At 46.1% G+C, this 14,067-nt stretch overlaps 1 protein-coding gene across 1 annotated transcript; it reads right to left on the reverse strand.

Moving 5' to 3' along the window:
• Positions 1-1,071: 1,071 nt before the first annotated feature.
• Positions 1,072-12,927, reverse strand: PSMC6 (proteasome 26S subunit, ATPase 6). The gene is made up of 14 exons (XM_064659667.1): positions 12,758-12,927; positions 11,901-11,980; positions 11,630-11,669; positions 11,232-11,284; positions 8,299-8,366; positions 7,772-7,886; positions 7,131-7,218; positions 6,022-6,083; positions 5,813-5,936; positions 5,618-5,679; positions 4,511-4,631; positions 4,349-4,429; positions 2,087-2,158; positions 1,072-1,559 (listed from the first exon to the last, which is right to left on the reverse strand). The coding sequence occupies exons 1-14, from the start codon at positions 12,882-12,884 to the stop codon at positions 1,441-1,443; spliced, it is 1,212 nt and encodes a 403-aa protein (XP_064515737.1). The 5' UTR covers positions 12,885-12,927; the 3' UTR covers positions 1,072-1,440.
• Positions 12,928-14,067: the final 1,140 nt, after the last annotated feature.

The raw sequence follows: 14,067 nt of genomic DNA on the forward strand, positions 1-14,067 counted from the left end.
AGTGATGGGAAAGGAAATAAAATACAGCTACTAAAAATGCCAGAGATGCTGTTAAGAAGTGTGTTTCCTGGGAAGTCCAGAGTTAATCTAATGTACTTGTCTGTCAGCTGAGCATGCCCAGAGTAATCCAATTAGGATAATGAGAAGTAGCCAGAAGTGCAGTTTAGTGCACTGCTGTTCCAGTCCAACACTCAGGTGAGCTGTGCAGTGCAGTGGATCTGTGTGCACCCCTCAGGGCTTGGAAAACAAAAATATGGCACAGTGACAGATGTCCTTAAAAACCTCAGCACCCTGTTTACTTCTTGCAGTAATTAAACAGTAGCTCAGGTAAATCCTCTTCCCAGAATTCAGCAGCACAAGAAGGCCAGGTGGTCAAGAAGGCCAGTGGCACCTGGGTTGTACCAGGGCAGCCTCCCCTGTGCTGGCACTGCTGAGGCACCTCCTCCAACCCTGGGGGCAGTTCTGGGCCCCTCAGACAAGACATTGAGGGGTTGGAGCATTTCCAGGGAAGAAAACAGAGCTGGAGAAGGGTCTGGAGCACCAGGAGGGGCTGAGGGAGCTGGGGGGGCTCAACCTGGAGTAAAGGAGGCTCAGGGGGGACCTTCTCGCTCTCCACAACTCCCTGACAGGAGGGGGGAGCCAGGGGGGGGTCAGGCTCTGCTCTCAGGGAACAAGGGACAGGAGGAGAGGAAAGGGCCTCAAGCTGTGCCAGGGGATTTAGATTGAATATCCAGCCCTGGCACAGCTGCCCAGGGCAGTGGTGGAGTCCCCATCCCTGGAGGGATTTCAAAGCCCTGTGGATGTGGCACTTGGGGACATGGGTCAGTGGTGGCCTTGGCAGTGCTGGGGGAGTGGTTGGACTCAATGGTCTCAGAGGGTTTTTCCAACTTCAATGACTCTGTGAATCTCAACCCCACTTGTCCCTCCTCTCTCCGAGGGAAAGGCTGCCTCTGTTTGGTATGGAAGGCACAGGACTCCAATCCCAACACAAGAGAAAAGCTGCTCTTTAAATTCCGAACACACATAATTCACCTCTCCACGAGAGCTACAGAAAACATCCACCAGCATAAGCAGATTTAAACAGGTTTTATTCATAAACTGTTTGGGGAAAGGAGATTTACTGATATACAAAAAGTCAAGAAATGAACTGACTTTCTTATGTCTGCGAATCCCTTCAGGCACGTTTATAAATTCCCACCATAATTGCTAAGAGAACACATCTCCACACATTTTACTGAGCCTGGGCTGTAATGAATAATGTATGTCAGAATTGTACAGAAAACACACTCCTGTAGCCAACTTGCAACTAGCATTCCCAAAATTACTAGCTACATGCTACACAAACACCTTACAATGATAATCAAGAGGTACATTATTTCTCTCTCTTTATACATTAACCCAGGAGGACGTGTGCAATCAATCACAAATTCTATGGTTAATTTACACAGGTTTGTAGTCAAGCTTGGACTCCAGTTTCTTGGAATCAGCCACTTTCCTGACAGCTTTCATGAAGTCTTCCTGAACTACGAAGTCATGATCGGCACGGATCGCAAACATACCTGAGAGGAGGAGAATTTAACAGCCAGGATCAGCTACAGAACATAAAGATTCACTCAAAAACCCAAGTGAAAATTAATCCAAATTACACTGTCTTGGATGTTGGGAAGAGGAGAGAATTTCAGGGGGGTCACCTTTCTGAATTAGGGGATTACTAAGAAGAAAGCTTGTTTAAACTGTGAGCGTTCACTGGGGGACTCAGCCTGTCCATGCAGCCAAACCCTGTGCACAAGTTTTAATGTAGAAAAAGCTTAAAACAGCATCAACTTTCCAGTAACCTTGGTACCAAGAGACTTGTATCCTCTGCAAAAAGGAGAGGAATGGGTGCAATCACTGTTTCTGGAATGTATCTACTGAGACAGTGTGACACACACCATGATAGTTATCCAACACGTGGTTAGAGACCAGCCCGAGTGAAACGTTCCAGCAGAAGGTTTTTGAGCTCCTGGTTTTAATCCACAGAGAAACAGCTCCAAGATTCAGCATTAGCCAAGATTTAGCACAGAGAAATGAAGAGTTTAGGAATTACCTGCTTCAGTACAGACATTTCTCAAGTCTGCTCCGTTGAAGCCATCTGAGAGCTTCACGATTGCTTCATAATCTGCCCAGAAAACAGCAATGCCAATTAGAAATAAATCACACTTCCCCTTATGGATAACAAAGACATATATATATATCCAGGTAACAAACACACACTTGGATCTCAGTGCAAACACAGAGCACTGGAGTGATAAATTAACTGGAAGCATCAGCTGTATCACCCCTTCCATTAAAACACAAAGTACTGTAGCCAAAAGCTCGTATTATATAATTAAATCCCAAAGTAACCAACTTGTGGTTACAAGAATCATCATGAAGTGCAAGAAAGCTCCATCAAGGCAATGTTCTTATCATTTAAATGATGCAAAACCCCAGATGTCTTATCTCCAAGTGATCACAACTCAGTCCCTTTCCACTTCCAACACTGCATCTACTGAAGGCATTTAATGTCTTGATATTTTATGCACATCTATTTACTAAAAAAGTGGCTGTGGTGGTAGTTCATCAGGAACCAATTTCCAAACCACTGTGTCTGTTGAGCCTCCAGCAAGTCCTGCTTTTTGCTGGGCTGCTTATTAAAATTATCAATTTTCTGCAAAACCTTTCAAAGTTTCCCTCCTGCATGAAATTCAGAACAACTGAACTGAATGTTTTTATCTCAGGAATTCAAAACCTTCTAAAGAAATTCTCCAACTGTATTTTAATTCCATGTAGCACTATGTCCTATAAACAAGTCTGTTCATAATTGGAAAGTTAAAAAAAAGTGAGGGGACTAAGCAATGTTGAACAGTCCAAGGTTTGTAAGTTTAGGGTCTTCAGCAGGAGATTCTCATGCTGGAACATGAACAGGTCATTTTAATGGATTTTAATGCAATTCCCACCCCACCTTGCTGCTCAGTTCTGGCCTTACTTTTGGGGTATCAAAACTGGGCATCAGTCTTTCCACACCACATTCAGACACCTCACCTTGCAAGTGGCACAAAGGAATAATCCCACCCTGCTCTACTCCAGTGCCCAAAGATGCAAGAACAAGGGTGGAATCATAAAATCATGGAATGGTTTGGATTGGAAGAGGCCTTAAAGCTCATCTCGTTCCAACCCCTGCCATGGGCAGGGACACCTTCCACTATCCCAGGTTGCTACAAGTCCCATCCAACCTGGCTTGGAACAGCTCCAGGGATCCAGGGGCAGCCACAGCTTCTCTGGGCAACCTGTGCCAGGGCCTCACCTCCCTCACAGCCAACAATTCCTTCCCAATATCCCATCTACCCCTGCCCTCAGGCAGTTGGAATCCATTCCCCCTGTCCTGTCACTCCAGGCACTTGTTTCAAGTCTCTCTCCAAGTATTTCACTTCAGCTTCATGATTTGCTTTGGAGCTTCTTTCTCTACCTCAGTCTACAGTCACTGCATGTTTAAGCCCCTCTTGCTGCTAAGAAGGACAGAGCTCACCCCTCTGGCCCTCCCCCAGTCCTCTCCCGCTATCCCCAGCGATCCCCAGCGATCCCTGGGCAGAGCTGCAGCTGTTGATGCAGCCAGATGGTGACTGGGATCAGTTCCACTGTCCTGTCCTGGCTGTAGGAATTGCTGCTGTCAGCACACAGGGGGGTGGGTGCCATGGGGCACTGCTGCACTCAAAGGCATCCAGCTCCCATTTAAAGGCAAATCACACTTGGTTTTCTCCAGGAAAAAGCCACTGTGAAAGCAGGACTCTGGTCAGCTTAGGCTAAAACAGTCCTCAAATAAACCTTCCCCTTTTTAATCTCATTTTTCTCCCCTTTACACTCTGGAGAGAGCAATGAACACCACTAACCAGACAATTTTCATCAGGCCATCCCCAAACTCCAAAGTTTATCCCTGACTTTTAAAGATTCTTTATTGTTCTCTCATTAACAACATTTCTTTCCTAAGGGGCCAATGAAAATGCTCTTTACCTGCACCAAGAAAACAGTGCAAGTAAAGAAAGTGTTTCCTTTAGAAACAGGATGAGAATCACAGAAAACCTGAATGGAATCAGGAAACCTGATGAAAATCATGTGGATTTTCCAGTTTACAGCTGTGCTCCAAGGGTTGATATTCAGTGTTCCTTTGCAAAGACTTTGCAACAGTTCAATCAGGATGCATTAAAAAAATAAAAGAAGTAGAACTCCAAGAGGGAAAGTTGTCTAAGGGCAGGAGTGATTGTAACAACTCACCCTCTTCCCATCCCTACAAACAGCAGCAGGAATGATATCCAGGTGACTTCCTACTCACCTATTTCACCGTGTTTAGTGATAGGACCTGCGTGAATCTTCAAAATATCTAATCTGGCTTGTTCGTTTGGTAGATCAATATCTAGAAAGAATTACAGCTTTAATTAAAGCAGAAAACCCACAATTCCCATGGATTATTATCCTCTGGGGAGTAATAACTCACGGATTTTTCTATCCAGCCTTCCAGGCCGCAGCAGTGCAGGATCCAGCGTGTCAGGTCTGTTCGTAGCCATGATCATCTTAACTCTGTGCAGAGTATCAAATCCATCCATCTGATTCAATAACTGTGAGGGAACAGAAGGTTGTTTATTTTTAAACAACCCAAAACCTTCCTAGTCCGGCTTTTTTTTTCTTTTTCCCCCCTGCCTAAGTATTTTCACCAAGATGAAAAGCGCCAAAGATAAAGTCAGGAAAAAAAATCCTACAAGCTCCCTAATGAAAGGCCTTGAGCTCCCTGAATATTCCATGAGCAGTGGAGGGCTGAAGAGAGACACTGAGAATGCTCTGCCCAGAGAAAAGGACATTGAGCAAAGCTCAGCTCAAACGTGAAAGACTTGACTAAAACAATGAGGCAAAGAAAACACTGCAAGGACTAAAGGAGCCAGTGGCTGCCTGACACATTGGGATTGTAGTGCACCAAGTGCAGGACATTCCAATTAGACTTGGAGAAGGGCCTCTGGAATACTAATACACACAGAGGAAGACGTTTCATTGTGAAGATTTAAAGTACTTGCTCTTTGATCAGAGTGATTTAATTCTCTACGGAAGGCAGACACACTCTTTTGAAACAGGCAAGCTGTTTGCAAACACAGGCCAGTGAAGGTTCCCATTAGCTTTGGAATTGTCACCAGTGGCTTTAAAATTCTCTTCACACAACCCAGTTTACCAGAGCAACTAATACAGAAACGAAGAAACACAACTGCTCCTCCTGGTTTCAAAAATCCAACCATAACAGTCCAAAAATGTTATATAAAGTGAGTGTCTTTGGGTCTAAAGGAGACAGAAAAAGGGGCCCTCCAAACCTTCAGAGATGCAGGAAGAAGCAGTAAGTAAAAGAAGAGGAAAATATCCCAAATAATTTTATCAATTTTAAAGATTCAATTAATTCCCCATGTTGAATTAATGGATGAGCTATCAGGATATGCAGCTGCTCCAAAAGCAGCATCTAGTTCTACTCTAGCTCCAGGTTATTAACTCAGAAAAGGTTCTGCCAGGGCAGATCCCAGGTAACAATTCACACCTGTATTACAGTCAGGAATTAGACACTCACCTCCATCAGAGTCCTCTGAATTTCTCTATCAGCTGAGGTGCCTTCGGAAAAACGGCGACCACCTGCAGCACACCAAACTCATGAGTTCTAGGACTTGATTTCTGCCTTTCAAACTGGGGGAGGGGGAATTGGCTGTCCAGCTGATTTCATCCCCAAAAGGAGCCTCTGTCCCACCCCCCAGGCCATCAGCCTTACCAATAGCATCGATCTCATCCATGAAAATGATGCAGGGCTGGTGATCTCTGGCATAATTGAACATCTCTCGGATGAGCCGAGCGCTCTCCCCGATGTACTTGTCCACTATGGAACTGGACACCACCTTGGGAAGGACAAAGGAACACAGGGATGAGGAGACTGGAGTGCAAACAGCTCTGGTGTGTGAGTGCATGAGGCCATTCCAGTACCTTGAGGAAGTTGCAGTCAAGCTGGCTGGCAACAGCCCTGGCCAGGAGGGTCTTCCCTGTACCTGCACAGGCAAGAGATGGGAGCCGGTTCATTCCTGACCCAGCACTGCCCACCAGGGACTTGGGAAGGAGGGAAAACAACAAAGGGAAAGGGAAGACAAGGTGGAAAAGGGGGAAAAGAAAATAGAAAAGGAAAAGGAGGGGGAAAAGGGAAGAAGGGAGGAAAAAGGGAATGAAAAAGGGAAGGAAAAGGAGGAAAAGGGGGAGAAAGGAGGAAAAGGGGGAGAAAGGAGGAAAAGGGGGAGAAAGGAGGAAAAGGGGGAGAAAGGAGGAAAAGGGGGAGAAAGGAGGAAAAGGGGGAGAAAGGAGGAAAAGGGGGAGAAAGGAGGAAAAGGGGGAGAAAGGAGGAAAAGGGGGAGAAAGGAGGAAAAGGGGGAGAAAGGAGGAAAAGGGGGAGAAAGGAGGAAAAGGGGGAGAAAGGAGGAAAAGGGGGAGAAAGGAGGAAAAGGGGGAGAAAGGAGGAAAAGGGGGAGAAAGGAGGAAAAGGGGGAGAAAGGAGGAAAAGGGGGAGAAAGGAGGAAAAGGGGGAGAAAGGAGGAAAAGGGGGAGAAAGGAGGAAAAGGGGGAGAAAGGAGGAAAAGGGGGAGAAAGGAGGAAAAGGGGGAGAAAGGAGGAAAAGGGGGAGAAAGGAGGAAAAGGGGGAGAAAGGAGGAAAAGGGGGAGAAAGGAGGAAAAGGGGGAGAAAGGAGAAAAAGGGGGAGAAAGGAGAAAAAGGGGGAGAAAGGAGAAAAAGGGGGAGAAAGGAGAAAAAGGGGGAGAAAGGGAAAGAAGGAAAAGAAATGGAAAGAGGAAAATGGAAGAAGAAGGAAAGGAAAGAGTAAAAAGGAAAGGAAAGAGTAAAAAGGAAAGGAAAGAGTAAAAAGGAAAGGAAAGAGTAAAAAGGAAAGAAAAAATAAAAAGAAAAAATAAAAGAAAAGCAAAAATAAAAAGGAAAGAAAATAAAAAGAAAAAAATAAAAAGGAAAGGGGAAAAAAAGGCAAAACAAAGGAGGGTCTTGGCACAGTTTGAAAGCAACTACCAAGAGCTGGTTCCCCTTTGCTGGGACTCACCAGGGGGCCCGTAGAGCAAACAGCCTTTGGGAGGGATAATTCCCACACGCTGGAATAATTCTGGGTTTGTGAGTGGCAGCTCTATTACCTGTGAAGGGACAGAGAATGAGGTTTAAAACAGCTAATGGTACGTTTGCCAGCCTGTTTTTCATATCCCTGCATTTATTTATTGGCAGCACGTTTTGTTTGAGAAACGGTTAAGTAAGGAAATGTCAGGTTGATCCACAATCCTGCCCTTCCTGCTCACACTCCAGCTCTGCAGTGGATGGTTCCTCTTGATCCTCTCTGCTCAATCCATAATTCCACTCCCCAGAGCAATTCTGGTAGTGTTTGTGCAAAATTCCACTTTGCTTTCCTGGTTGTCAATCCTACCAGTGCCCTCCCACTTGACTTCATGGCATTCCCTCAGCCTGAAGGGTCTTGGATCCTTTAAACCCTCTCCTTTAAAGGATTTTCTTCATTTTAATCTCAATCCAAGCACTTCATTCCAGTTAATGAAATGTGGGAAGCACTGATCTGAGAGGATCCTTTAACAGCCTGATGGTAGTGTAGGACAAACATCAAAAAGAGGTTTTTCCCCTTAAAAACTTCACTCAGAACACTAATCACTATTTGATAAGTGGTTTTGAGGCACTGGGTACCTCTCTTAGTTCTCTGATCTGTTCCGACAACCCTCCGATCTCAGAATATGAAACATCCCCTGGATCTTCATGAGACATGTTATAAACCAGTGGATCCACTTCCCTGGGCAAATATCTGGAAAACAGAGTTAGGAGTTATTTTTCAGTGTTATAAATTTATAAAGTTATTCCTGTAAATTTTACAGCAACTGTGGAAATTATTTCTTCTTCTCCCATCTTGATAACAAGTATATGTTGAAAAACCAGAATAAACCCCAAACCAAGCAAACTTTTTCAAGTTTTAAAACAAAGCTTAAAAAAAGGCTGAAAATGAGTTGTAACATTTTTTTTAAGGGATAAGCAATTTCTTTTTGAATCATATATAACACATATAACATACAAGTCTTCCCTCAAAGTAACTTACTTTAGCACTGCTTTGCAGAAAACCTTTACACAATATTATGGAAGTGATTATTCAAATCTTCGTGGATATACTCAGGTAATTATTTTTTCTCCCTTATATGATGAGCAGAAGAGCAGAGACCTACCTCATAATAGTCAGAGTGGTCATATCCAGAGCAACTCTTGTCCCTGGCTTCAGCTTACTTTTGTCAAGCTAGTCCCAAAAAAACAAAAAAAAGGAATTCTGTTACAACCACATTCCAAAACAATCCCTGTTTTTAGGATGTTTACTGGAGCTTGCACTCTTTGCTCAACCCCATAAAAGAAGAAAACAAGGCTACTGAGCCACACACCAAGCAGTCATTAACTTACCTCCACCAATCTTGACAATAAACACTATTTTCTAGACCATCATTAATTTTTCTTTTATTGCTGTCAATCTGACTGGATTAGTGGGATCTAATCCTCCTCTCTGCTCCACCAGGACAGAACCAGCTGTTGGCACATTTTTACATGTTATATTCCACTTTGAAGTCAGCTGTTCAGTTATTACTCTTTCACCTCAGATGCCTCCTCATCTGCCTCAGCAGTTTTTGTCTGATTGCTCCATTTTATGTGATTTTTAAACACATTCCAGCACACCCTGCTAAATTCTGCTGGGATTAAAAAAAAAACAACCAACTTGTGTTCTTCACCTTGTTTTTAAGAAACCAGTTTATTCTGAGCTTTAAGGACAAGGACACAGTCCATGCTGGAACTGCTCCCTTCATGGATTGAACCCACTTGGGCAGGTCTGTGTCTTAGGAGAGCTGGAGAGAGACTTTGGAAGAGAGCATGGAGTGACAGGACAAGGGGGAATGGATTCCCATTGTCAGAGGGCAAGGTTAGAAGGGATATTGGGAAGGAATTCTGGGCTGTGAGGGTGGTGAGGTCCTGGCACAGGTTGCCCAGAGAAGCTGTGGCTGCCCCTGGATCCCTGGAATAGTCCAAGGCCAGGTTGGATGGGGCTTGGAGCAATCTGGTGTGGTGGAAGGTGTCCCTGCCCATGGCAGGGGCTTGGAATGAGACGAGCTTTAAGGTCTCTTCCAACCCAAAACATTCTTGGATTCTGTGATGTGGCATCTGCACAACAAGGATTTCAACAGCCCTTTTCCAGGACTGCTGGAAGCTTCCCATTGCCCTCACTGGGGGATTTATAAGGTCCCCTGCCCATGTGGGTTCTTGACTCTCTGGTAGTGTTTAGGATCAAGCTGTCCCTCCTCCTTTACTGGGGTCACTCCTGAGACCTCTTCTCAGCTGCCTCATCTTAAGAAACCTGTAACAGCTCGGAATTTTATCAGAGTCAACTCTGCCCAACAGATTTATTTTGCAGTGAGAAGAAAACAAAGAGAAACCACTTGACCTCAAATTCCTTAGGAAGTGCACTTGAGACAGGGAAGTAATTTTGTTTCAATTCAAACAGCATCAGTCTCCCTCCTGAGCAGCACAGCTCAGCCACAAGGGCTTTGATCAGAAACTCATCCTAGTCCGGGAGAAAGGATTTGTCTTGATATTTTGACATTTTAAAAACAACCATGGATATGTTTTTTTTAGCCTTTGGTATCAAATCAAGGATCTTTTAAGATAAAAGAGTGTTTTTACCAAAGAATAGATTTGAAAGCACGTGTTGCAATGCCTGATTCGTCCAAGGACAACCTATTCCTTAGGATTTATCTGTTTCAACACAGAACTCCAAGAATACCTTAAGTGCCCCTAAATGGAATTAACTACATTTATGTCCCAAAATTCTGTAATGAACATCAGTTTATCTTCAGAATGAGAAAGAAAAGTCACCTCTAAAATCAATACCACCCCTGTGCTCCTTTTACTGAAGGAATTCTTATTTTTCACAACTTCCATGACAGAGGAGAACATGATGTCTTAAAAACTCAACTGCAGCTAATTCTTGCACCATAAAGGAATCAGTTCAAGATGCACTGAGAGATCACAGCTGGAAAAAGTTCTTACACTTATTTGTGCTTTAAAATTGCTAAATAAAAAAGCTGAATGATCAGAATGATCCTTCCCCTGGGGCTGTTACTCCCTGTTCAGAGGTACCTGACAGTCCCACATTTCACACGTGTTGTTCTTTGCTCCCATTTCTCAAAGTCAGAGATGAGAGGAACAAAAAGTACCTCCAAGTGGTTGTTGCTGACTGTGGCAGATGGACTGTGCTGCAAGGAAGGCTCTGTATTAAAGTGGCTGATTTCTACACAATCTGATGTAGGTTAAACAGCTGCTGTCCTGTGAACCAGGAGAGCCAAAGGTGTTTTTTTTTAAGATCACTAAGGACAAATAAAAATCCCTCCAAGTGTTTAGAACAGGGGCTTTGCCTCCCATAATTATCCACTGGACTGCAAAAGCATTAGGAAAAAAATATACATTAAGATATGGATAAAGATAATGGCTTTAAACTGACAGAGAGTAGGTTGAGATTGGATATTGGGAAGAAATTTCTGACTGTGAGGGTGGGCAGGCCCTGGCACAGGTTGCCCAGAGAAGCTGTGGCTGCCCCTGGATCCCTGAACATGTTCCAGGCCAGGCTGGATGGGGCTTGGAGCAACCTGGGCTAGTGGAAGGTGTCCCTGCCCATGGCAGGGGGTGGAACTGGATGAGTTTTAAGGTGCCTTTCAACTCCAACCACTCCACGATTCTATGACACACAGTTAATATTTAATACTAAATCTAAAGCTCAGCACTGTGACAGTAATGGTCACAACACAGCTGATTAATTTTCATAATGATCATTAATTTTCAGAGAGTCCAAAATCAGGCAGAAAGACAGTTTTAACTCAATAAAAAGAAAAAAAACACGTGCAAGGTTCTGGGAATGTTGTGGATTGTTTTCTCTTCACTAGGAAGTTACAGAGGGACAGGGGAAGCAGACACCAGTATAAAATAGCCATAAATAGCCTTAAAGAATAAAAAAACCCTTAAAGAAGAAAATACTTCACCCCACAAAGGACCCAGTGGATGAAAAGCAGGGCCAATATTCAAGACCAAAGCAAACTTTTAATGAGTATTCACACAGTGCACCTACCTGACGGCGACAGCCAACCACATATCTTGGTCCATTTGTAGCCTTCACAATGACTGCAGAGAGAAAATAAAGAAAAAAACCCAAAGTTTACTCTGAGTTGTGTTTCTGAACTATCCTATATGGCTTTTTGGTAATAATCTGATCACCAATACTTTCAATTCTTTACTCCTCCAAATCTTCAACCAGATTTAAATTACAAAAGCTTGTTACTTTGTGGCTGCCTCATCCCTAGAAGTGTTCCAGGCCAGGTTGGATGGGGCTTGGAGCAACCTGGAATAGTGGAAGGTGTCCCTGCCCATGGCAGGGGTTGGAACAAGGTGGTCTTTAAGGTACCTTCCAACCCAAACCACTCCGTGATTTTCATGGTCTCAAAGAACATAACATTCTAGTGTACTTACATTTCTCCTCTGTCAGCTGTTTAAGAACCTCACCAACAATCTGAAAGAACAAATACAGTATTAGCCTAGAGACAAATTAACATTGCAGAACTTAGAGAAAACCTCTCTAGCCCATGTGCTCAGTTCCTGATATCAAAGACCCTGTTTCTGTTAGCTGGGCCGTACCAACTTTCTCTTTTTCAATGCCAAAAACGGATTTAAATGTTATTTCCAGACAAGTTCACTGTCAACAAACACTGCAGGATGCCGAGCCCTTGTTTGTGTCACGTACCTGCCCCACGCTCTGCAAGGCCTTGAGGTCATTTTCTGATTTCTCATATTGCTTGGTGAGCTCTTTCAGCTGTTCCCTTACTGAAAAAAGGAAACAAACACGAGATTTTAGAAACTTCCAATCCAACAAGAACCCGGGACCAGATTCTTTTCCAGCAGCAAAGTGAGATTGTGGGAGATCAGCAAACCCAGTAAGTGACCCTGGAAAGTGTGCAGGGAAGGGAACATGGCTGGGGAAGGGTCTGGAGCAGCAGGAGCAGCTGAGGGTGCTGGGAGGGCTCAGCCTGGAGAAAAGGAGGCTCAGGGGGGACCTTCTGGCTCTGCAACCCCCTGACAGGACGGTGGAGCTGGGGGGGTTGGGCTCTGCTCCCAGGGAACAAGGGACAGGATGAGAGGAAAGGGCCTTAACCTGTGCCAGGGGAGATTTAAGTCGGATATTAGGGAAAATGTGTTCACGGAAGGGGTGGTCAGTCATCTGGAACAGGCTGCCCAGGGAGGTGTGGGAGTCCCCATCCCTGGAGGTGTTTAAGGCAACACTGGACGTGACACTCCGGTCTGGCTGACAAGCTGGCGACCGGTCACAGGCTGGGCTCGACTACCTCGGAGCTCTTTTCCAACCTAAACGATTCCGCGACCCTTCGGTGCCCTCCCAAGAGGAGAAGCGAACCCTCCGCGGCGCTGGCGGCGCCCACCCCGCTCCCCCTCCCGGCGCTCCCGGGGCCCGGCCAGGCCCATGACGAAGCGCGGGCAGCGCCGCGGCCGCCGCTCTCCCTCAGCGACGTGGGGCTGCTTGTAGAACCGACCCCCTCTCCCCCCCGCTTTTTCCCCCGCAAGCCCCCGGCGGTTGCCCGCGCTCACACTCCTTGAGGCGGCCGTCGATCTCCTTGTGCTCCAGCAGCTTCTTGCGGTAGTCCTGGAGCGCCTTGTCTCTGGGGTCCGCCATGATGAGCAGGCGCCGCTCATAGGGGATGCCGGGAAGGGCCATGGCCGCGGGGGGGCCGCGCCGCCCTCACCGCCCGGCGCCGCGCAGCGCCCCCTCCCGCCGCGGAGGGGAAACGCCCTGTCGCGACAGGTCGCGACGGGCCGCGCTCTCTGTATATATATGTTTGTGTGTGTGTGTGTGCGTGTGTGTGTGTGTGTGCGCTGCAAACGGCGCTAGAACCGCGATAAGGCAGCGGCGGTGTCAGCGCTCTGAGCGCGTGGGTTAAGGAGCGGGCACGGCCCGTCGGGGGGCAGGAGGCTGAGGGGAGGCCTCATGGAATCCCGGAATGGTTTGGGTCTGGAGGGACATCAAAGCCATCCGGTCCCACCCTTCCTCCCCTCGCCACGGGGACACCCACTGTTTGAACGTGAATCGATGACTGATTTTTTTTTTCTTTTTTTTTTTTTTTTTTTTGGGATGGGGGGCTGTCAAAGATTTCCCAGTCTGTCCATCTGTTTCTGCTCTTGTCCACCAGTGTTTGGAGCATCCACTGCTTTATTCTAAGCTTCTGACTTCAAGAGGTTTCATAGAAGCATGGAATGATTTGGGTTGGAAGGGACCTTAAAGCTCATCTCGTTCCATCCCCTGCCATGGGCAGGGGCACCTCCCACTATCCCAGGTTGCTCCAAGCCCCATCCATCCTGGCCTTGGACACTTCCAGGGATGGGGCAGCCACAGCTTCTCTGGGCAACCTCTGCCAGGGCCTCATCACCCTCACAGCCAAGGATTTCTTCCCAATATCCCATCTAACCCTGCCCTCTGGCAGTGGGAAGCCAAGAAAAATGTTGGGATTTCCTCCCCTTCCCATGGCGTGTCCCCATGGCTCTGCAAAGGACCAACAGCAGAGAGCAGCCGCTCCCCCAAATCTTGCTTCATCCCAGGAGATCATCCCAAAACATGTGCAAGGGAAGGCTGGTGGTGTGTGAAAGGCTTTTGGCTGCTGTCGCTGCCAGGGAGGGATCAGACTCCTTTTCCTTAGGCTCTGCTTTGGGTGGATGTAATTTGGGTGAAACCTGGAAGGTTTGGTGTCATAGAATCCCAGAGTGGTTTGTGTTGGAGGGGACCTTAAACCTCATCTCATTCCATGCCACAGGCTGGGACACTTTCCACTAGACCAAGTTGCTCCAAGCTGTGTCCAACATGGCCTTGAACATTTCCAGGAATGGGGCAGCCAAAAAACAACAAG

Source organism: Pseudopipra pipra, chromosome 6, assembly GCF_036250125.1.
Source record: "Pseudopipra pipra isolate bDixPip1 chromosome 6, bDixPip1.hap1, whole genome shotgun sequence".
In the NCBI taxonomy this organism is placed as follows: Eukaryota; Metazoa; Chordata; class Aves; order Passeriformes; family Pipridae; genus Pseudopipra; species Pseudopipra pipra.

Excerpts from the sequence above, each read along its gene's own strand:
- PSMC6 (XM_064659667.1), bottom strand. The coding sequence starts at position 12,884 with ATGGCCCTTCCCGGCATCCCCTATGAGCGGCGCCTGCTCATCATGGCG. Across the intron at positions 8,367-11,231 it reads TGGTTGGCTGTCGCCGTCAG|CTTGACAAAAGTAAGCTGAA; the intron begins GTAGGTGCACTG and ends TTTTGGGACTAG. Across the intron at positions 4,632-5,617 it reads TTCAGAGGACTCTGATGGAG|TTATTGAATCAGATGGATGG; the intron begins GTGAGTGTCTAA and ends GTTCCCTCACAG.